The sequence below is a fragment of the Mesoplodon densirostris genome, chromosome 3, assembly GCF_025265405.1.
Source record: "Mesoplodon densirostris isolate mMesDen1 chromosome 3, mMesDen1 primary haplotype, whole genome shotgun sequence".
Classification (NCBI taxonomy): domain Eukaryota; kingdom Metazoa; phylum Chordata; class Mammalia; order Artiodactyla; family Ziphiidae; genus Mesoplodon; species Mesoplodon densirostris.
Genome location: NC_082663.1, coordinates 161,571,555 through 161,592,612, shown reverse-complemented (window position 1 = coordinate 161,592,612; position 21,058 = coordinate 161,571,555). Strand labels below are relative to the sequence as shown.

The 21,058-nt window shown below is 44.5% G+C and overlaps 1 protein-coding gene across 1 annotated transcript; it reads left to right on the top strand.

Annotated features, from left to right (window-relative positions):
• The first annotated feature begins 1,458 nt into the window (after positions 1 to 1,458).
• BNIP1 (BCL2 interacting protein 1) lies at positions 1,459 to 18,742 on the top strand. Its single transcript, XM_060092523.1, has 6 exons — positions 1,459 to 1,580; positions 4,306 to 4,398; positions 8,368 to 8,459; positions 11,655 to 11,756; positions 12,794 to 12,912; positions 18,113 to 18,742. Exons 1-6 carry the CDS (start codon positions 1,497 to 1,499, stop codon positions 18,307 to 18,309), a joined length of 687 nt encoding a protein of 228 aa, XP_059948506.1. The 5' UTR covers positions 1,459 to 1,496; the 3' UTR covers positions 18,310 to 18,742.
• The last annotated feature ends 2,316 nt before the right edge of the window (positions 18,743 to 21,058 follow it).

Sequence of the window (21,058 nt, the reverse complement as noted above, 5' to 3'; positions counted from 1 at the left end):
AATAAATGCAAGTAGTTCTCAACTTCATTCATGATAAGAGAAATGAAAATTGAAAGATGGCATTTTTCACTTAATCAGATTGGCAAAAATCCCAGTGTTAACACACCGTGTGTATGAGGCCATGAGAAAGCAGGCATTTGTACCACATTGCTGGTGGGAGTGTAAATTGATATAACTTCTATGAAGAGCAATGCGGTAGCATGTATCAGAATTTTAAAATGCATATATCCTTTGACCTAGCAATTCCATTTGCTCTGGGCAAGTCATTATCTCTCTGTGCCTGTTTCCTCATCTGTAAAAAATGGATAATTCTACCTCACAGGGTTGTTGTGAGAGTTAAGTTAGAATGATACACATAAAGCACTTAGTACAAAGTACCTGGCACAAGGGAAGTGCTCCACAAATGTCAGTAATATAATAATAGCAGTCATGTGCATTGCATTCTTACCATGTACCACATTACTACATTGTGCTTGGTGCTTTTTATGTATTACCTCTTTTAATCTTTCAGTCAATGCTGTGGTCACCAGCATTTAGCCTCTGAAGCACAGAGATGTGAAGTGGGTTGTCAAGCAGGATTCAAGCCAGGGCAGATGCCCAAGCCTGCAATATACAGCCTGTTTATTAGGTGCAGTGGGGTGATGAACACCTTAAGGGAGGGTGTTCCCTCCAAGGCTACAGATCCAAAAAGAGCTTGAAGAATCCAGGAAGGAGACAGGGCTGTGTGGGGTACCTGATGCCCTTGAGGTCCAGCTAAGAAACTTGGACTAGTTAATAAGAAAAATACAATGAAAGAGCCTCCATCTGTTGAGGGTCTGTTCTTAATTATTTCCATCAAAACTACTCCAGCGAGGTAAATTTATTAAATCCAATTGTACACAAAAGGCAACCACCAGGAGCCAGTGAAGGGGTGTAAGCTGGAATGTGACTTGATCAGTTGTGCGTTTTAGAAAGATCCCTTGGACCATGGGCTGGACTGACAGGAAGTACCCTAGCAAACTGCCTTGAATTCCGTACATTTAAAAAAGTAATGATAACAACATTTGTCATTTTTTTCTTTCACTCCACAATTTATATTCACTGTAGAAAATATGAAAAATACAAGAAAGTTTAAAGAAATATAAAAAACTGTTTTAATTCCACCTTCCAGAGACATCCCAATTGATACTTTTCCTCCAGTTTTTTTCCCCCTCTATGTAAAAAATATGCGGTCATTAGAATGACTGATGGGCGGAAGATGGGGAGAGGCCCCTGTTAAAGCGTTGCTGATAATTCCCTCCTCTCTTTCTCTCCGTCTTACTAGGTCCACACCAAGAAGCCGACTGATTTTTCCCACGAGTCAGGGAAAGTCCACACGACTCGGCGCTACCACCCTCGCTCGCCGCAGGCCGGTCTCTAGGGGGCGCTGCCGCAAGACCCGACGGGGAAGAAGGAAGCCGGTGCGAAAACGCGTTGGAACTTGGGCACCGCGGCAGCCCGTAGCCGGCTTTCCCAACATGGCGGTTCCCCAAGACGTCCACGTCAGGATCTGTAACCAAGAGATTGTCAAATTCGACCTGGAGGTGAAGGCGCTTATCCAGGTACTAATGCCCGGGACCCCCGCCGGGGTCCAGAAGCCCTAAACCCAAGCTCCTTCTGTGAGCTCGGCGGTCTCACTCCCGAGCTTTTCCCCCTTGGTCCCGTCCCCTTCGTCCCCTTGACCATTGGCCTTGATACTCCATCCGACTGCCGTTGGCTCGCCCTCTTCCGGGACACCCCCTCCACCTCAGCCCCGACCAGCCTTCCCCTTTGTGGCCCCCCCCCCTACACACCTCTGGCCGTCGCCTCGCCCCCGCGACAGCCTCAAAACTTACCTGTCATCCTGCTTGGCCCCGCCTTCTGACACCGTCCTCTCCATCCTTTGGTAGCGTCCTGGAAGCCATTAGCCTCGCCCCCTGCTGGCCAGCTCCCAGGGTCCGATGCCCCGTGGCACCAAAGGCCACCTGGCATGGGAGGCACCGTTCGTTACGTGAAACGAACGTCACCTGGACCGTAGTTGAGATTGTTGTAAATGAGGAAATTAGTCTGCCTTGGATCAGAAAGCAGATACTGGCAAAACTGGGACCCGGACAGGGAAAGTCAGTCTGTAGAAAAGACTCAAGAGTCTACTCTTTCGTTTAACAGATGGGGTAATTGAGGTCCTTTGTCTTAAGCCAATTTTAAGGGTAGAAGGTAGTATTGCAGTAAACCAATTGACATAGGCAAGAGTTAGGAATGTAGAAATGGTTCCTTGAGTTTAGCAAAAAGAAACCAAAAGTTTAAAGCCTTCCTTTTAGGCAGATCGTTTCCATTTCCAACAAATGTTACTAAACATTCGATGTAGACTCAGAGTTTGCAACTAGCTGTCGTAAAAGGTGAAGGAAAGTAAGGCTACCCACGGAAATCAGATGCAAAATAAACCAAATTAATAGCTTATTATATGTTGCAAGGACTGTGATTTAACAAGTAATCCAGAGAACAAGTGAGGCAACTTGATGCAAACATTTAAACTTCTTGAACTTCACATTTCCCATGTGTAAACTACAAAACATCTGGGCCAATTCTAGAAAAATAAATTTAAGATTCAGAACAAATGAAATTGCCTTTTCACATAATCTTAATTGCTTAAGTGCCCTTTTGCACTTTCCAACATTTGCATTCTCATGATGAGAACAATTGATTATAGCTAGATTTAGCATACTCTTACTGTGTTCCAGCTCCTCTGCTAAGCCCTTTACATAGGTACCTGGTCTGTGAAGTGGGTATGTTGTGATGAAGAAACTGAGGCACAGAGGACTCTAACTTTCAAGGTTGCACAGCTAATAAACTGCTACAACCAGAATTTGAATCCACATAATCTGGCTCTAGGGCCTGCTTTAAAACCTGGCCCTGGGATGAGGTCTCCATAGACCTCTACGAGCTGGAGGAGGAGTATTACTCGTCTAGCTCAAGTCTTTGCGAAGCTAATGGTCTGCCTCTGTGTGAAGCTTACTGGAGGCTGGACCTCAACACAGACTCCACTGACGGCCTCTCAGCCCCTCTGCCAGCGTCCCCAGAGCCCATTGCTGGCCTCCTGCAGGCTGCAGCCCCTGCCCACTCCCACGCCGGTGGCCCCGGCCCCACGGAGCACGCCTGAGCCTCCCAGGGCTCCCCTCCCCAGGCCTCTAGGGTCTTAGGAATGAAATCCAGTGCTCCCCTCTGGGCCCACCACAGCCTCAACTCCCTTCAGCCTTGGGGAGCCGCCATGGCCTCTTTGGGAACTCTTTCAGCCTAGAGACAGCCCACCTAGGAGTGTTGGGGGAAAGCAGTGCCCCCAACCATGCTGGGGTGGCCCATCCTTCCTCAAGTCGTCACCCCTTATTTGCTACCTTCCTGGCTGGATGGATGGAAGGAAGTTACCAGGATAGTTTGTCCTGTTGAGGACCTAGCAGCGGGGCAGGGTTGATGCCCAGCATTAGGAGACCTGACCTGAGCATGGTGTTTACAATGGCGGGGAGGATGGAAGTGCTCAGAGTGGACAATACTAGCCAAGGCCAGGCCCCCATGCAGAGCTCTGCCCACTACCTTACCCTGAGGCTCTCTGCGCTAGCTGACTGCCCCTGCAGGGCTGTGGGGAAAAGGGGGCTGCCCACTCTTGCAGAAGTCAGGCAGGGTCCTTCCTAATTCTGCTGCTGCACACATTTTGGTTATTTTTGTAATGAGACTGTTGAATAAAACCAGCTCCGCCCTTTTGCAAAAAAACCAAAAAACCAAAAACGAAAAACCTGGCCCCGGTAATTTTGAATGTCCAGAAACAAATTCTACATCTACCTTCAAACATGTCTATAAACAGTGTGATTTATAATAGAAGGTTTGTAAAATTAGATCGAGAAGTTAATCTTGTCATATGATGCCAGGAATTTAGCATCCTGATTTTCAAGTTGGAAAGATCTAAAGTTATAGTATCTCTTTCGGATGTTTATTCTTGTCAGCTGTATAAGCTGCTTTAAGTCTTTCATAGTGGCTGGGTGGCGTTTTGTTAAGCTTCAGGAACTAATAAGTCAAGACAATTTTGTTTCTATCTATGCTTTTATGTTGCTTGCTCAGAGTTAACCTAAAGAGGGATGAGAAAATGTAAATTATAATGTTTTTGCTTGTGTTGCAGAGGTAAACAGCAAAGATCAGGATGAATTACAGTCAGTAGGCCAAACTTAGTTGTGCTCTAAGCCAACTCTGTCACTGTACAGCTGGTGTCATTTCATTGCATTGTCTTGAGAAAGACCTCTTCATCTCTTCAATGTCTCCTAGGATATTGGAGATTGTTCAGGGCCATTAAGTGCACTTACCGAACTGAATACTAAAGTGAAAGAGAAGTTTCAACAGTTGCGGCACAGAATACAGGTGAGTGTCTGCAAAGCTGGGATGCTGAAACTGGGTAACGATGAACGGGGCTCGGAACTGCGACTAACCTCTGCTCGAGAGCTGTCCAGCTCCTTCAGTAAATGTTCAGACGGGAGTAGTAAACGTTTAGACAGTGGAGGTAACTGTACTAACCTGCTATCCAGGTAAAGATGAGGGACTTCTGAATGCACAGCACTGCCAGCTATGTTACAGGTAGATAGTAGGGACACCATTGTCCTGGGAATTTTTCAGCTTGAAAACTCTGAGGTCACTTGCATTACTTTCTTTTCTCTACCACTCTCTCCAGCCCATCCACCTCAATCCGTTACCAGTGTCCCCTGTGGTTGTTTTTTTCTTTCGTGCTGTCACTTTGCCCAGCCTCTTCCTCTCTGTTTCTGTAGTCTCCAATCACATCATATGCATATGTAACAATCCTGTCTCCCAAAACAATAGATTGAGAAAAGTAGCAGTCTGAATAGCATAGGTGTTTCTTTGCTGTACCCTGAGTGAGGGTGAGATGGGTGGCGTGGGTCTGGCCATTCCTATCTGGGTCTTGGGGCACCTTGTCTCGCTGCATATGGTTCTTGGATTTAAAGACTTGTGCTTTTTGTATGACATGGCCCCAAATGCCAGCCAATAACCCTGTTTTTGTTTACCAGAAGAAGACAGTCTGTTCCAAAGATGATAGAAAAACTGGCAGTTTGGACCCTGAAAAACAGGATGTCTGTGTCCTGTGCGTTGCTTCCTAAGGGATTTTCAAGGGCAATTTTTGGCAATGTGCAGTTTTTGTCGAAGGAGTTCACTTTAAGATTTCAGCAATGTCACTGAACCTGGCTGATCTCTTTCCACCTCCATCTCTAGTGCTGATTTAATCATTTTAATTTTTTAATTTAGAAAGGCTGTTACTTTCACGTGTTTTTTATTTATGCGTATATATGTGTAAATATTGGCAGGCAGGAAAAAGTACAGTGAAAATCTTAGGTGTGCCTCCTTATTTGTTCTCTGTTCCCCTCCTCCAAATAGGTAACCACTCTTATATGTTACTTATGTATCTTTCCATAGTTTCTCTACTCAGATACTAAAAAAGACAAATGTTTTCTTATTTCTTTCCCATTTTTCATCTAAAAGGTAGCAGACTAAAATACCATTTTTAAACTAAATATGTATTGGAAATCTTTCCATGTCAGTATTGGGAAGCTTCCTCATTCTTTTTTTATAGCCATAATTTATTTTTGGCCTGTTCTCTGTCAAAGGGCATTTATTTGGACTGTTTTTTTGCTTTTTAAAGCAAATTTATTCCATAAAAGACCTTTTTTCAACTCATATGACTTCAGCTCTCCAACCACACTCTCCACCTTAAGTATAAGTATTTCCTTGTTCTTGCTGTTTAAGTTTCTGTGTGCTCAGCCAGTGTTTATGTCCTTCACTAAGTAAGATAACCTCAATACATTTACACATTTGTTATGTCCCTCCCTCCCAGTCATCAGCTCTTCAAGCACCAGTGTACCCCTGGCACCTAGTAAGGCCCTAATGATTTTGCACATGGTCAATGAATATTGACTCCATCCCAGTTTTAATCTGCATCTCCAAACATTTATTAGTGTATAAACAAGCATATAAATAAATAAATTAGTATATAAATGAGCTAATAGTTTATGTTTTTGCATCAGTAGCTTGATTAAAACTGGAACTTGTTTTAATTTGAAAGCCAAAAGTATGACATGACCAGACAGGGAAGGACAAATATCATATGATATCACTTACACGTGGAATCTAAAGAATAATACAAATGAACTTATTTACAAAAACAGAAATAGACTCACAGACATAGAAAACAAACTTATGGTTAACAAAGGGGAAAGGGTGGTGGAGGGATAAATTCGGAGTCTGGGATTAACAGATACACACCACTATATAGAAAATAGATAAACAACAAGGATTTACTGTATAGCACAGGGAACTATATTCAAATCTTATAATAACCTATAATGGAAAAGAATTGGAATATATATATATATATATATATATATATAAAACTGAATCACTTTGCTATATACCTGAAACTAACACAATATTGTATATCAACTATACTTCAGTTAAAAAAATATGACATGGGGCTTCCCTGGTAGCGCAATGGTTGAGAGTCCGCCTGCCGATGCAGGGGACATGGGTTCGTGCCCCGGTCCGGGAAGATCCCACATGCCGCGGAGCGGCTGGGCCCGTGAGCCATGGCCGCTGAGCCTGTGCGTCCGGAGCCTGTGCTCCGCAACGGGAGAGGCCACAGCAGTGACAGGCCCGCATACCACAAAAAAAATATATATATATATATGACGAGACTCAAGGTATATTGACATCTTTAGTTATAGTCTGTCTGATAGTTCCATCATCTGAAGTTCTTGGGGGTCTCAGACAGCTGGTTGTTAGGTCTGCTGTCCCTCACTGTGGTGGACGGTTGGGTCCTGGTGTTTGGTTATTTTGGGCTCTGAGTACTCCTCTTCAGAAGCCCTTCCTGGTGGGACTTTTGTGTGGCCTGAGTTGAAGGCAAGTCTCTTCAAAGGTTTTTGCATTTGCTTTTGCCAGGTCTCCTGGGATTATCACAAGTCTGGGAGCACTTTTATGTTCATTTCTCCTCGTGGAGTTTCTGAAACCACTCAGAGAGTATGAATTTGAATCCTAGGTCAGTGTGAAGGTAGCTCCATGGTTATATATTCTCAGGGAAGATATTTTGTATCCCTCTAGCCAGACCCCACAGCAAAAAAGGACAAGCTTCCACATTTTCTCTGTGCTGGTTGACAGACATTTTCCTAGTTCACCTTTTCACTGAGGGTGTATCCCTTTGTGGTCCTGGCTTTATGGTGTTCTCCGTTCCAACTCCCGGCCTCAAATGGCCAAGGCTTCATTTTCTGTCCCCACATAGACTTTATTTTTTTTTGTTTTTTTAAAAATATTTATTTATTTGGTTGCACTGGGTCTTCATTGCAGCAGGCAGGCTCCTTAGTTGTGGCAGGTGGGTTCCTTAGTTGCTGCTCGCCGGCTCCTTAGTTGTGGCATGTGAACTCTTAGTTGCGGCACGCATGTAGGGTCTAGTTCCCTGGCCAGAGATTGAACCTGGGCCCCCTGAATTGGGAGCGTGGAGTCTTAACCACTGCGCCACCAGGGAAGTCCCCCCACATGGACTTTAAAACCCTCTTTGCCGCCAGTCTAAAATGAAATATGTACAGAGATTGAGAGTAAGCATGTAGCAACAGAAGTGGTATTTCCATCACATTTCAGAGTGGAATCAGTAGGCTCCTGTATAGTTGTATTGTTTTCCTTTTCTTTTCAGGCATGCCCTAGATTAGAGAAGCGCATCTCCTGCTCCAGGGCAGCCTCACATCCCTCACAGGAAGACCGCTCTGGCGCTTAGTTCCCTTCTCGTTTTGTGGTCCTGGGGATGCTCCTTACTTTCCTGCAGACTGAGCTATCTATGTAAAAGGATGTTTGTTGTATGTGAACTGGCATTCCTAAGTCTTCCGTTCTAGGAGGGTTTTCTTTTTTCTAATATTTATTTATTTGGCTGCATCAGGTCTTAGTTGTGGCATGTGGGATCTCTCATTGCAGCACGCGGGCCCTTCATTGCGGTCCGCAGGCTCCAGAGTTTGCGGGCTTAGTAGTTGAGGCATGTGGGCTTCTCTCTAGTTGTGGGGCATGGGCTCAGTAGTTGCAGCACATGGGCTCTCTAGTTGTGTCGCGCGGGCTCTAGAGCATGCGGGCTTAGTTGCCCTGTGGCATGTGGGATCTTAGTTCCCCGACCAGGGATCAAACCCACGTCCCCTGCGTTGGAAGGCAGATTTTTAACCATTGTACCACCAGGGAAGTCCCTAGGAGGGTTTTCAAGTGCTGTTGCATAACTGGTAGAAATCGAAGTGCTCTCCAGTTTTGTATTAGCTTTTAAAGTCATTTTAATTTAGAGCTGTTTTCCCCCCACAGGAGCTTGAGCAGTCGGCTAAAGAGCAAGACAAAGAGTCGGAGAAGCAAGTTCTGCTCCAGGAAGTTGAGAATCACAAAAAGCAGATGCTCAGGTAGGTAGGGCCTGGCCTCCTGCTAGTGGCCTTGGCTGGGTTGCGTGCTCCCTGGGAGGCTTGTGCCAGGGTTTGCCTAATAAACCTAGCTTAATGACTCAACTGTGCCATTTATACACAGACCGGATGTAATTCTCAAAGCTAGGGGGCAAGCAGGGGCTGTTGGGTAAGTGAGACTGTGCATAGTTTACAAAAGCGTATTTAACATTATACTGTATTTTATATATTTTTAAAAGCCAGAAAATGGTTGCTTTTGTAATACAAGGTCCTTTTTTTTTTTTTTTAATATTTATTTATTTGGCTTCACCGGGTCTTAGTTGCAGCACGCGGAATCTTCGTTGATGCGTGCAGGATCTTTAGTTGCGGCATGTGAGCTCTAGTTCCCTGACCAGGGGATTGAGCTCAGGTCCCCTGCATTGGGAGCAGGGAGTCTTAACCACTGGACCACCAGGGAAGTCCCAGTAATACAAGGTCCTTTTTAATCTAAAGAGAATTGATATCTTAAAAAGTCCATTGAAAGTGAACCTACTTAAGACGGACCAAAATGTAGAAAGTTTTGAATGGGACTTTATCTTAAAAAATGAAACAAAAAAATGTAAATAAGCTTATGGTAAATAAAATTGAGGTTTTCATTGCAGCTATATACTAATCCTTGATTATATAACTGAAAGTATGTGCTATTTCTTGGTATTGAAATTGGGGGACTTATCCAACAAAATTGTCTGATAGCATGAAACTGTACCTGACCCTTCACATTTGATGTTTGCACCACAATCAAAAAGGGGGTTGTTACTGCAAAAATATTTGAGGGCCCCATCAACTTTTCCAAGCCCCTGGTAGCCAGATCCTTCTCTTTTGAAGTCCCTATCAATGTCTCCATCCTTGTAGGTTTTCTCTTCATCCTTGTTAATTGGACTAACTCTGTCACATCTGTATTTGTCTGTGGCTTTGCTTCTGATTTGAGTAATTCTCCAGCATCATCCTTGCTGACAGCAGCTCTGTTTATAACTCCCAGCCATCAGGAGGATAGGGACTGACAAAGACATGGGTGTGGTAGAGGCTCCTGTGCGGAGGGAGGGATGTGTGAGTGGGGACCAGTGAGACTTTGTGTCATGATGGCTTTCCTTTCCCTAGGCCACCATGGGGACTCAGATTATAAACATTGAGTAAAGAGGACCCTTGTGTAAAATTTAGCAAGTTACACCAGCAAAATCACCTCAACATGGCTTTAAAGTTGAGAGTGGCCATTCAGGATGTAGAATTCCAAGGTAGAGGAGAGAAAGCAGTAAATTAATACTTTGGCGATTTTGTGTTGAAACAGTACTTGTGCTTACCTGGGTTATTGTGCTTGTCACACTATACAGTAAATATTTTTGCTTGTCTTTCTCCCCAGTAAATGTGAGGCCCTGAGGGCAAGCACTCTTGTTCATTTATCTCTGCATTGCAGGGCCCAGCAGAACTCCCTTGTAAACAGTTGAAAATGTAATTGATTCTTTTAAAGTATCAGGTGTGAGACGGCATAGCAGATGCTGGTCAGGCATCAGAGAGCTCATTTGAACACTTTCAACATAGAGGTGCTATTCAAAACCACCCTATCGTGTACTCTCATTTGCCTCTTTAAATATTCCGGGGGTTAGCACAATTGATTTGAGCCAGCTGCGTAAGAGTTCTAGTGCATGAGTTTGATTCTCTGAGGAGCCCAGTTAACTTTTTTATAGTCCATCAAACAAAGGCCTCACTCTAATGTAAATTGGTGCAGCCACTATGGAAAACAGCATGGAGGTTCCTCAGAAAACTAAAAATAGACTTACCATATGATCCAGCAATCCCACTTCTGGGCATATACCCAGAGAAAACTATAATTCGAAAAGATACATGCACCCCTACGTTGATGTAAATAGCAGCACTATTCACAATAGCCAAGACATGGAAACAGCCTAAATGTCCATCAATAGATGAATGGATAAAGAAGATGTGTGGTACATATATACAATGGAATATTACTCAGCCATAAAAATGAATGAAATAATGTCATTTGCAACAAATCTAGAGATTATCGTACTAAGCAAAGTAAGTCAGAAAGAGAAGGACAAATACCATATGATATCACTTATAAGTGGAATCTAAAATATGACACAAATGAACGTATCTATGAAACAGATAGACAGACAGACAGAGAGAACAGACTTGTGGTTGCCAAGGGGGAGTGGGGGAGGGAAGGACTGGGAGTTTGGGATTAGTAGATGCAAACTAGTATGTATAAGATGGATAAACAACAAGGTCCTACTGTATAGCACAGGGGACTATATTCAATATCCTGTGATAAACCATCATGGAAAATAATATGAAAAAAATATATATATATATGTATAACTGAGTCACTTTACTATTCAGCAGAAATTAACACATTATAAGTCAACTATATCAACATTATATATCAACTTCAATAAAATATTTTTTAAAAAAAGACCCCACTCGAACTCCAGGGAACTGTTCACCAAATTTGAGTTGTTTCTCACAAGGAGATCAGATAAAAGATGTAAATTAATCATGTCAGACTGGACTCTTCTAATACAGTGTGTTTGTGTTGTCCATGATTGGTCTGTGGTATGTAAAGAACAACAAATCTTGAAGAAATACTGAAGAAGACTGTCTTATAATGATTTTTCTACTTCCTATTACACATATTGATTGAGCAGCTAATGGGCCAATAACTGTTGTTCTGGGTACTGGTGATACAAAGATGAGTGAGGCATGGTTCTTGAGGAACAGAACCAAGCCGCACACAAGGCAAGGCAGTAATGTGTAAGAGATAACTTTGAACGGGGCCTCGTGTGCCCCGCTGGGAAGTTTGGATGTTACCCTGAAATCTGGAGCCATTGTGGGCTGTAAACAGAGGCATGCTATGGCCAGGTTGCTCCCTGTGGCTGTCCTGTGGGGAGAGGGACAGTTAATGGGCAGTAGGAAAACAACTCAGAGACAGCCTCCAGGATCCAGACAAGAGGTGTTGGGGCCTGAGCTGGAGCAGCTGCGGGGACAGCCAAGAGGAGGAAGTGGTGGGAGGTGGGGATGGACCCTGGGCCAAATTTGGGTGGCCTTCCCATCACTCCCTGGCTGGAAGGAAGACCTGCTGTGACTTGAACTGACAGCCTGATGGCATCAACAGAAACTCACACATGACCCTTCTAATTCCAGCAATCAGACCTCATGGAGGAAGGCAAATCTCACTTGCAAAATTGCTATTGACAACCTAGAGAAAGCAGAACTTCTCCAGGGAGGAGACCTCTTCAGGCAAAGGTACCTGTCTTTTTGTCTTTCTGGGCTCTGGTGACAGAATAAAGAGCAATCGGCAAGGTGCAAAACCCACTGTGGGGAACCCCTTCTTGTTTTCAGCATAAAATTAGTATTTAATTTTATAAGTAATATTTTTTTAAGTATGAAAGAAATATATTCTTATTTGTAGTAAATTAGTAAAATAAAAATATGAATAACAAACTGAAAGTGAGTCATAATTGTACTACTCACAAACGTTTTGATATATTGCCTCCTCTCATTATTTTTTCTTCCATATTTTTTATAAAGTCAATATCATACCATACATAAAATTTAGTCTCCTACTCTCCTCACTTAGTATCATTGCACAAAGACTTACATGTTTTTTTATTTTTTTTATTTTTTTTATTTTTTTTGCCGTACGCGGGCCTCTCACTGTTGTGGCCTCTCCCGTTGCGGAGCACAGGCTCCGGATGCGCAGGCTCAGCGGCCATGGCTCACGGGCCCAGCTGCTCCGCGGCATATGGGATCCTCCCAGACCGGGGCACGAACCCGTATCCCCTGCATTGGCAGGCGGACTCTCAATCACTGCGCCACCAGGGAGGCCCTACATGTTTTTTTAAAAAGCTCTTTAAACAAAATGTTAATAGTACATAATATTCCCTTATATTAACTAATCCCCTGTTTGTGTGTGTTTATATTTCTAGTTTGTCAGTATTATAAATAACACACCAGGGCACATGTCAGTACATAAGGCTTTGTCCACATTCTGGATGTTTCCTTTGGAGAGATTCCCAGATGAGATTATTGGTTCAAAGGCGTGAACATTTCTAAGGCTCCTAATACCTATCGCCACATGGCTTTCAGAAGGTGGCACCAGTTTACGTTCCTATCAGCAGTCTTCAAGAGCATGCTCTCTGCACGCCTTTGTCACCACTGACTATGATCATTTAAAAATATGTACTAATTCGATAGATTAAAAAATGGGATCTCATTTGAATCTGGGGCTTTCCTGAAGCCGGGCTTTTGTTGACATTCCTCCTCCCACTCTGGACTTCTAGGAAAACCGCCAAAGAGAGCCTGGCCCAGACATCCAGTGCCATCACAGAGAGCCTCATGGGGATCAGCAGGATGATGTCCCAGCAGGTCCAGCAGAGCGAGGAAGCCATGCAGACGCTGGGTAAAGCCGGGCCTGCAGTGGGAAGCTGCTCCCAGAGATAAGGGCTCCAGAGCCCTTGCCCCCAGCCTCCTCCACTTCTGCCCCCATCCGCCCCCAAGCTTACTGATCTGTGTGGCTTCTCACTTCTTTGACAGCCTGGTCTTACCCAGAGTGGGATACGCTGCTCTCATTTCCCTTTTCGGTTTTTATAGTTGTACTACAAGATCCACACACCCCCATCAAAATGTGCAGAAGCACTCCCAGGGGCTCTCTCCTGGAGAGTGGGTGCCAGCAAGGCTGGAGGAGGGGCCTGGGAGTCTGTTTTTCATCTAGGGCTCTGGGGACCCCCCTGGCCAGGCAGAGAGATGATCAGTTATTGGCTGGCAGCTAGTCTGCTAGGATTTCATCAGCTTACAGTTGTACTCCCCAATGTTATTTTTACTGTGAGCTCCTTTTATTTCTTTATTTTTGGGCTGCACCATGCGACATGCAGGATCCTAATTCCCCGACCAGGGATGGAACCCGTGCCCCCTGCCGTGGAAGCACGGAGTCCTAATCACTGGACCGCCAGGGAAGTCCTGTGAGCTCCTTTTAAAAGATGCAGTCAGAGGCCACAGAAGAAGCTTCCGGAGACCATCTGGGTCTCCCCAAAAGCTTTTCCATGATGTCTCCCTTATAATACAGAAGAGAATCTGCCCTGCCCAGGATCCTCCATGTAGGAAAACAGGAAGAGAGTTTACTCTTTGAAAGACTTTTGGAAGATTTTACACAGAGACAAAAGTAGAGAGCCTAGTACATGAGTCCCAGGAACCCATCACCCAGCTCTAGCAGTTGTCAACTCCTGGCCAGTCTTGTTTCAACTCTGTCCTCACTATGCTCCCATCTGGATTACTTTGAAGCAAATCTCAGACATCATCCATATAAATATTTCAGTATGTTTCTCTAAAAGATAAGAGACTCTTGAAACAAAAAACAAACAAAACAAAACCACAATACTATTACCACCCCTAAAAATTATCTGTAATTTTGAACCACTCTTTTTTTTTTCACTGTACTATCAAAACAGGCAGAAGCAAAAGGAAAGCAAGCAGCTTGTCCTCAAGGTCACTCCCCGTGTTTGAAAATTTTCTGGGCATTTAGGCTCGGAACCAGCTGGTCACCTCCTCTGAGTGTGCACTGGGGTCATGGCCTGAGCCTGGGGAGAGGCCTTGGAGAACGTAAGAGGGAGGAGCCGGCCTGGCCTTGGAATCGAGGGCTTTTCTGCCTCTGGTGCGAGTGACAGGACACCCACACCCAGCACGTATATCAGAAACAGACCATATATTTAAGTGGTGAGAAGGCTGCACAGACCCTGATGGTTTCTGGGGTGATGAGGGTCGTTCTTGGGGTACATTTTGTAGGAGAGATAGCCATTGAAAAAAGAAGAATGCAGTTCTTTTTTTTTTTAATTATTTATTTTTGGCTGTGTTGGGTCTTCGTTGATGCACCAGGCTTTCTCTAGTTGCAGCGAGCGGGGGCTACTCTTCATTGCAGTGTGTGGGCTTCTCGTCGCGGTGGCTTCTCTTTGTTGTGGAGCACGGGCTCTAGGCGCACGGGCTTCAGTAGTTGTGGCTCTCGGGCTCAGTAGTTGTGGCCCACGGGCTCTAGAGCGCAGGCTCAGTAGCTGTGGCACGTGGGCTTAGTTGCTGCACGGCATGTGGGATCTTCCTGGACCAGGGCTCGAACCCGTGTCCCCTGCATTGGCAGGAAGATTCCTAACCACTACGCCACCAGGGAAGTCAAAGAATGCAGTTCTTAATCCTTGCTTTATGACTCACAAATTCACAAGTCTTTCAGGGGCTTTCCAGCATTTATTGTTTCTAGATTTTTTGATAATGGCCTTTCTGACAACGTGAGGTGATACCCCATTGTAGCTTTGTGTTGCATTTCTCTAATAATTAGTGATGGTGAGCATCTTTTCATGTGCCTCTTGGCCATCTGTATGTTTTCCTTGATGAAATCTCTATTTAGGTCTTCCACCCATTTTTTAACTGGATTGTTTGTTTTTTTGATATTGAGCCCATGAGCTGTTTGTATATTTTGGCGATAAATCCTTTGTCTGTTGTTTCATTTGCAAATATTTTCTACCTTTCTGAATGTTGTCTTTTTGTCTTGTTTATGGTTTTCTTTGCTGTGCAAAAGCTTTGAAGTTTAATTAAGTCCCATTTGTTTGTCTTTGTTTTTATTTCTTTTACTCTAAGAGGTGGGTCAAAAAAGATCTTGCTGTGGTTTATGTCAAAGAGTGTTTTTCCTGTGTTTTTCTCTAAGAGCTTTATAGTGTCTGGTCTTACATTTAAGTCTTTAATCCATTTGGAGTTTATTTTTGTGTATGCTGTTAGGTAGTGTTCTAATTTCATTCTTTTACATGTAGCTGTCCAGTTTCCCCAGCGCCACTTAATTGAAGAGGCTGTCTTTTCTCCATTGTACATTCTTGCCTCCTTTGTCATAAATTAGGTGACCATATGTGTGTGGGTTTATCTCTGGGCATTCTATCCTGTACCATTGATCTATATTTCTGTTTTTGTACCAGTACCATACTGTCTTGATTACTGTAGCTTTGTGGTATAGTTTGAAGTCAGGGAGCCTGATTCCTCCAACTCTGTTTTTCTTTCTCAAAATTGCTTTGGCTATTCAAGGTCTTTTGTGTTTCCATACAAATTGTAAAATTTTTTGTTCTAATTCTGTGAAGAATGTCATTGGTAGTTTGATAGGTATTGCATTGAATCTGAAGATTGCTTTGGTCAGTATAGTCATTTTCACAATATTGATTCTTCCAATCCAAGAACATGGTATATTTCTCCATCTGTTTATGTCATCTTTGATTTCTTTCATCAGTGTTTTATAGTTTTCTGAGTACAAGTCTTTCGCCTCCTTAGGCAGGTTTATTCCTAGGTATTCTGTTCTTTTTGTTGCAATGGTAAATGCGAGTGTTTCCTTAATTTCTCTTTCTGATTTTTCATTGTTGGTGTATAGGAATGCCAGAGACTTCTGTGCATTAATTTTGTATCCTGCAACCTTACCAAAGTCATTGATTAGTTCTAGTAGTTTTCTGGTGGCATCTTTAGGATTTTCTATGTATAGTATCATGTCATCCTCAAACAGTGACAGTTTTACTTCTTCTTTTCTGATTTGGATTCCTTTTATTTCTTTTTCTTCTCTGATTGCTGTGGCTAGGACTTCCAAAACTATGTTGAATAAGAGTGGTGAGAGTGGACATCCTTGTCTTGTTCCTGATCTTAGAGGAAATGCTTTCAGTTTTTCACCACTGAGTATGATGCTTGCTGTGGATTTGTCATATATGGCCTTTATTATGTTGAGGTAGATTCCCTCTGTGCCCATTTTCTGGAGAGTTTTTATCATAAATGGGTGTTGAATTTTGTCAAAAGCTTTTTCTGTGTCTCTTGAGATGATCATTTGGTTTTTATTCCTTAATTTGTTAGTGAGGTGTATCACATTGATTGATTTGCGTATATTGAAGAATCCTTGCATCCCTGGGATAAAGCCCACTTGATCATGGTGTATGATCCTTTTAATGTGCTGCTGGATTCTGTTTGCTAGTATTTTGTTCAGGAGTTTTTTAATCTATGTTTATCAGTGATATTGGTCTATAATTTTCTTTTTTTGTGATATCTTTTTCTGGTTTTGGTTCAGGGTGATGGTGGCTTCGTAGAATGAATTTGGGAGTGTTTCTCCCTCTGCAATTTTTTGGAAGAGTTTGAGAAGGATCGGTTTTAACTCTTCTCTAATCTGTGTTTTTCAAAACGCTACTCTGTTTCCTCTGGTAATTTCTTTTATTTGTTAATTAACTTGTAATTTTGTGAAAAGGTAATATAAATTACATGGTTAAGGAAAAAACCTCCAGGCCAGCACTGTCCCATGGAAACATAATGGGAGCCATATACATTCACTTAAAATTTTTCATTAGATACATTAAAAAAAGTAAAAACAAACATGAAATTAATTGTAATCGTATATTTAACCATTTCAATATGCAATTCATAGTTAAAATTATTGAGATATTTGACATTCCTTTTTTTTTTCCACACTAGAGCTCTGAAATCGTGTAGGTATTTTACCCACAGAGACATGGCAATTTGGATTGGACACATTTTACACACTCAGCTGTCACATGTGTCTAGTGGCTGTGATTCCGGGCTGCACAGCCCTGGACAGTACAGGAGGGAAACAGAAAGACTGCTCTCCCTTCTGACCTCCCCCTGCCCCTGACCTCCAGGTCTGCTGCCAGAGGGGTGCACTGTTACCAGTTTCTCTCACAGCCTTCTGAGACCCTCCAGCACGCAGAGCACAAGCAGATTAAATGCTACCTGTCGCCTTGTTTCTTACAGAAATGGAAGCATTTCACATGTTGTCCTTCATGCCTCACCCTCTCACCCGACAACACGTTTCATTCTGTGGATGTTCTGACGATGCCCTGTTATGCTTTGTAGAGGAATCTTGCCAGGGAAACCTTCCTCGAGTGTCAGGTCCAGAAACCCACACTCCAGTTAGTTGACATGTGGGCACAACGAGCCTTAAGGGACACGTGCCTCCTTGTAGGTTTCACACAGGGGCTGGAGCACAGGTGTCACGTGTTTAAAGCTACAGCCAGTGTCCCAGGACTGCAGGACTGGCGTGTGTGAGGGCATGTGGCAGGGCCCAGGACATCCCTGCCCCTTCACGATCCCACAAAAAGCAGATCTGACCACCAGGCATCCCGGCGGGTGCACCTCACCGGCGGCAAGTCCTGCCCCCAGCCCTGCCCCCACAGAGACCTCACAGTGCCTGTCCATGGTCATCCGCGTTAGTTTTGCGGCCTGGGGTTCTTCTCAGCAGCGCCTGCCTCCTCCATAAAGCGGAGATTGGTGGTGAGGAAAGGAACCGTCCTCTGCCCTTTTCCCTGATGATGTCCATGTTGGGAGGACACCTAGTTATGGCCCTGTGACTGTATGTAAACAAACCTCATCCCTCCCTGAGCTGGATGGGACCCAGGGAAGTGCCTCTCCTTGCCCTGTCCTTGTTCTGTGCTCCTCTGCGTTGCCTCTGTTCACATCCTTTGCCCCGGCTCAGAGGAACTTGCTTCCGAGCACAGTGTTAATGACTGGGAACCCAGCCGGCAGAGCAGAGTCTTTGGATCTGGTGTTGGGCAGTTTCTTAGTCAGGCTCCCTCCCTCTTTTGTTTCAGTTAATTCTTCACGGACTATCCTGGATGCAAATGAAGAATTCAAGTCCATGTCGGGGACCATCCAGCTGGGACGGAAGCTCATCACAAAATATAATCGCCGAGAGCTGACTGACAAGCTTCTCATTTTCCTTGCGCTCGCCCTCTTTCTTGCTACGGTTCTCTATATTGTGAAAAAGCGGCTCTTTCCGTTTTTGTAAGATCTGAGAGCTGCCAGCTTTTGCCCTTTGAGTTCCAGTGTCAGGATCCAGCCACGCTCCTGAGCTCTGGCCAGACTGATCCACGCCCCCCAGTCTGCTCCAGTCACTCAGCAGGTCCGGTGGAGACACAGCCCCGCCTCCCGGAGCTTCTGCAGGTGGCTGGCTTGTAAGGGGCGAACAGAGCAAGGGGAGGGAGGCCTGTCATCGAGACACCTGCAGAGACACAGGGACTCCAAGAGCTGTCCCACACTGTGGGCAGCTGCCACTTGAGGCACTCGGGCCGGCCTCCAGGATTTGATGTCCCTCTTGGGTCCCCCTCCCCCACTGCAGCCTTAATGCCAGATCTGGAGGAGGGAAGAGAAAAGGGGGAGAAAGAGGAGGATGGAAACTCATGTCCATTCCTTGAATAAAGTTGACTAAACTTTTTTTTTATTTAAAAAAATTTATGTATTTATTTATTTTTGGCTGTGTTGGGTCTTCGTTGCTGCATGCGGGCTTTCTCTAGTTGTGGCGAGCGGGGGCTACTCTTCATTGCGGTGGCTTCCCTTGTTGTGGAGCACGGGGTCTAGGCATGCGGCTTCAGTAGTTGTGGCTTGCAGGCTCTAGAGCGCAGGCTCAGTAGTTGTGGCGCACGAGCTTAGTGGCTCCACGGCATGTGGAATCTTCCCGGACCAGGGTTCGAACCCCTGTCCACTACGTTGGCAGGCAGATTCTTAACCACTGCACCACCAGGGAAGTCCCAAGTTGACTATTTAACAGCATGAAATGCATTCGGTTTTCTAAGGTATCCCTCTGGGAATTCGTGTGCCTGTCTTGATGTCCAGATTTCTAGAACATGAATTTGGATCACTGATTCGTTCACTCAACAAAGAGTGATTAATCAACAGCCACATGCAGGGTGTTACAGACACTGCCATGGTCCCTCCCTCAAGGAGCAAGACGAACAAGGTCCCGCAGACTCTCAGGAAGGAGGGTGCACCCAGCACCCCCTGGAGGAGGCTCACACCAGTGTCTGAAGAGGATGAGGCAGACACCCTCTTTCTACGCACAGTGGCCCTGGCCTGGCCTGGGGGTGTGCACTGTCTCAGGGGCTGGCCCACACCTTTCTCTTTGAGGTCCAGAGCTAAATATAACCAAGAGTGAAGCTGGTGATAAGCTGGGGCCTGTCTGGGCCTGAGTTCTGTTGAGGCCTGGGGGATAGCAGGGCCCAGGCTAGGCCAGGCTGGGAGATGTTAGTGTCTCCTTGTGCTAAAGGCCTGGCTGACCTCGCACACAAAATCCCAGCCTCCCCCACTATTTATAGCCCCAGAAGCCCTGGGAGGGTAATGTGGGGGCAGAGGGGAAAGTGGAGAGAACATGTGGATTTGAACCTTGCTTCAAAGACTTGGTTTTGAGTCTTGGCTCTACCACTAAGGAACCACATGACCCTGGGCAAGTTACCTTATGTCACTAAGCCTCAACTTCCCCCGCCTGTAAAGTGGGGGTGAGAGTCCATATAGATGCTTGTAGAGTCCATTTGAGAATCACACAAAAATGTAAAGTAGCAAGTGCAGCTTCTGTCTGACTGAGCCATGGGCTTCCCAAATCCAGCCACCTTCAGGCCTCTGGGCCCCAAGGTTTCCTGAAGCAAACAGCCGGCTTCTCCAGGGGAAGCTGGCCTGGGCATCAGAAGTTCTGTTTAGATCTGTCTGAGCAGAGGATGTCAACAGTTAAGACCTCAGTTATGAAGTGTCACATCGTCCTGGGACCAAGTTAGAAGAGACTGGCTGCACACCTCAGACTGACAAGTTTAATGAGTAGGTTCTGAGTTAAAGTATACACAGTTTATATATATATATATATATATATATATATATATATATATCATCCTTAAACAACTTCTGGCCCCAAAAGGCGCTCAGTGCAAGTTGTGCATGTGTGTGTCTTATTTATAGTCAAATTAAAGCTGAGACTAAAGCACAGATGGGAAATTCCCACTCAGATTCCAGCTGTAAGTGCAGCAGATGGATGTGATCATGTTAGGATTTTCTTGCTTAACATTTTTCTTTACTACTTCCCACTAATTGTCAACATCCTCCTCACAATATGGAAATGTGTGGGCTCTGTACTCCCTAGAAATTCTCCTTTTGACACTTCATTCCTCTTTTCCTTGCCTCCGTCTGAAAATAGGGTTGAATGTGACCCATTTTGAAATGTCATCGATAGCATATCTCGCAACCCCACCAGGTTCGTAAGTCGTCCCCAGTGGGGCTGGTGGTGCAGAAAGCCACACCTCCATGTTCAACCAGGAGGGGGCAGTACTCACATTTGCTCTGTGGTCTTGCTACATCCGTCCGCATGAAATGCTCTCACGGATTTTTTCTTTTTTTAAAGATACCAGATATTTTTTAAATATGCAAATGTACAAAGTTTACCTGTATAGTTTTTGGAAGACATTTCATGAATCATCTTAATTTTCACTGTTAAGCAGTAAGGCAAGCTTATATTCTCCATTTTGCTTAGCCGACAGTCAAGGAATTAAAAGTATTAGAACAGTCTTCAAGGGGTCATTCATTCAAGTATTTACTGAACACCTTTGTGCCAGGCACTTTGTTAGGGATACTCAGTGAACAAAACAAAGATTCCCTGCCTTCTTGGAACTTGTAGTACGTGGGGGGAGGGTGGGCAGATGATAATTAACGGACTAGAAAACAAACTTGTGGTTACCAAAGTGGAGTGGGAAGGGAGGAGGGACAAATTAGGGGTATGG

What these genes read in the sequence shown, in the direction of transcription:
- BNIP1 (XM_060092523.1), top strand. Translation starts at nt 1,497, where the DNA reads ATGGCGGTTCCCCAAGACGTCCACGTCAGGATCTGTAACCAAGAGATT. An exon ending in AGGTGAAGGCGCTTATCCAG is followed by an intron (nt 1,581 to 4,305) that starts GTACTAATGCCC and finishes AATGTCTCCTAG; the next exon opens with GATATTGGAGATTGTTCAGG. An exon ending in AGTTGCGGCACAGAATACAG is followed by an intron (nt 4,399 to 8,367) that starts GTGAGTGTCTGC and finishes TTCCCCCCACAG; the next exon opens with GAGCTTGAGCAGTCGGCTAA.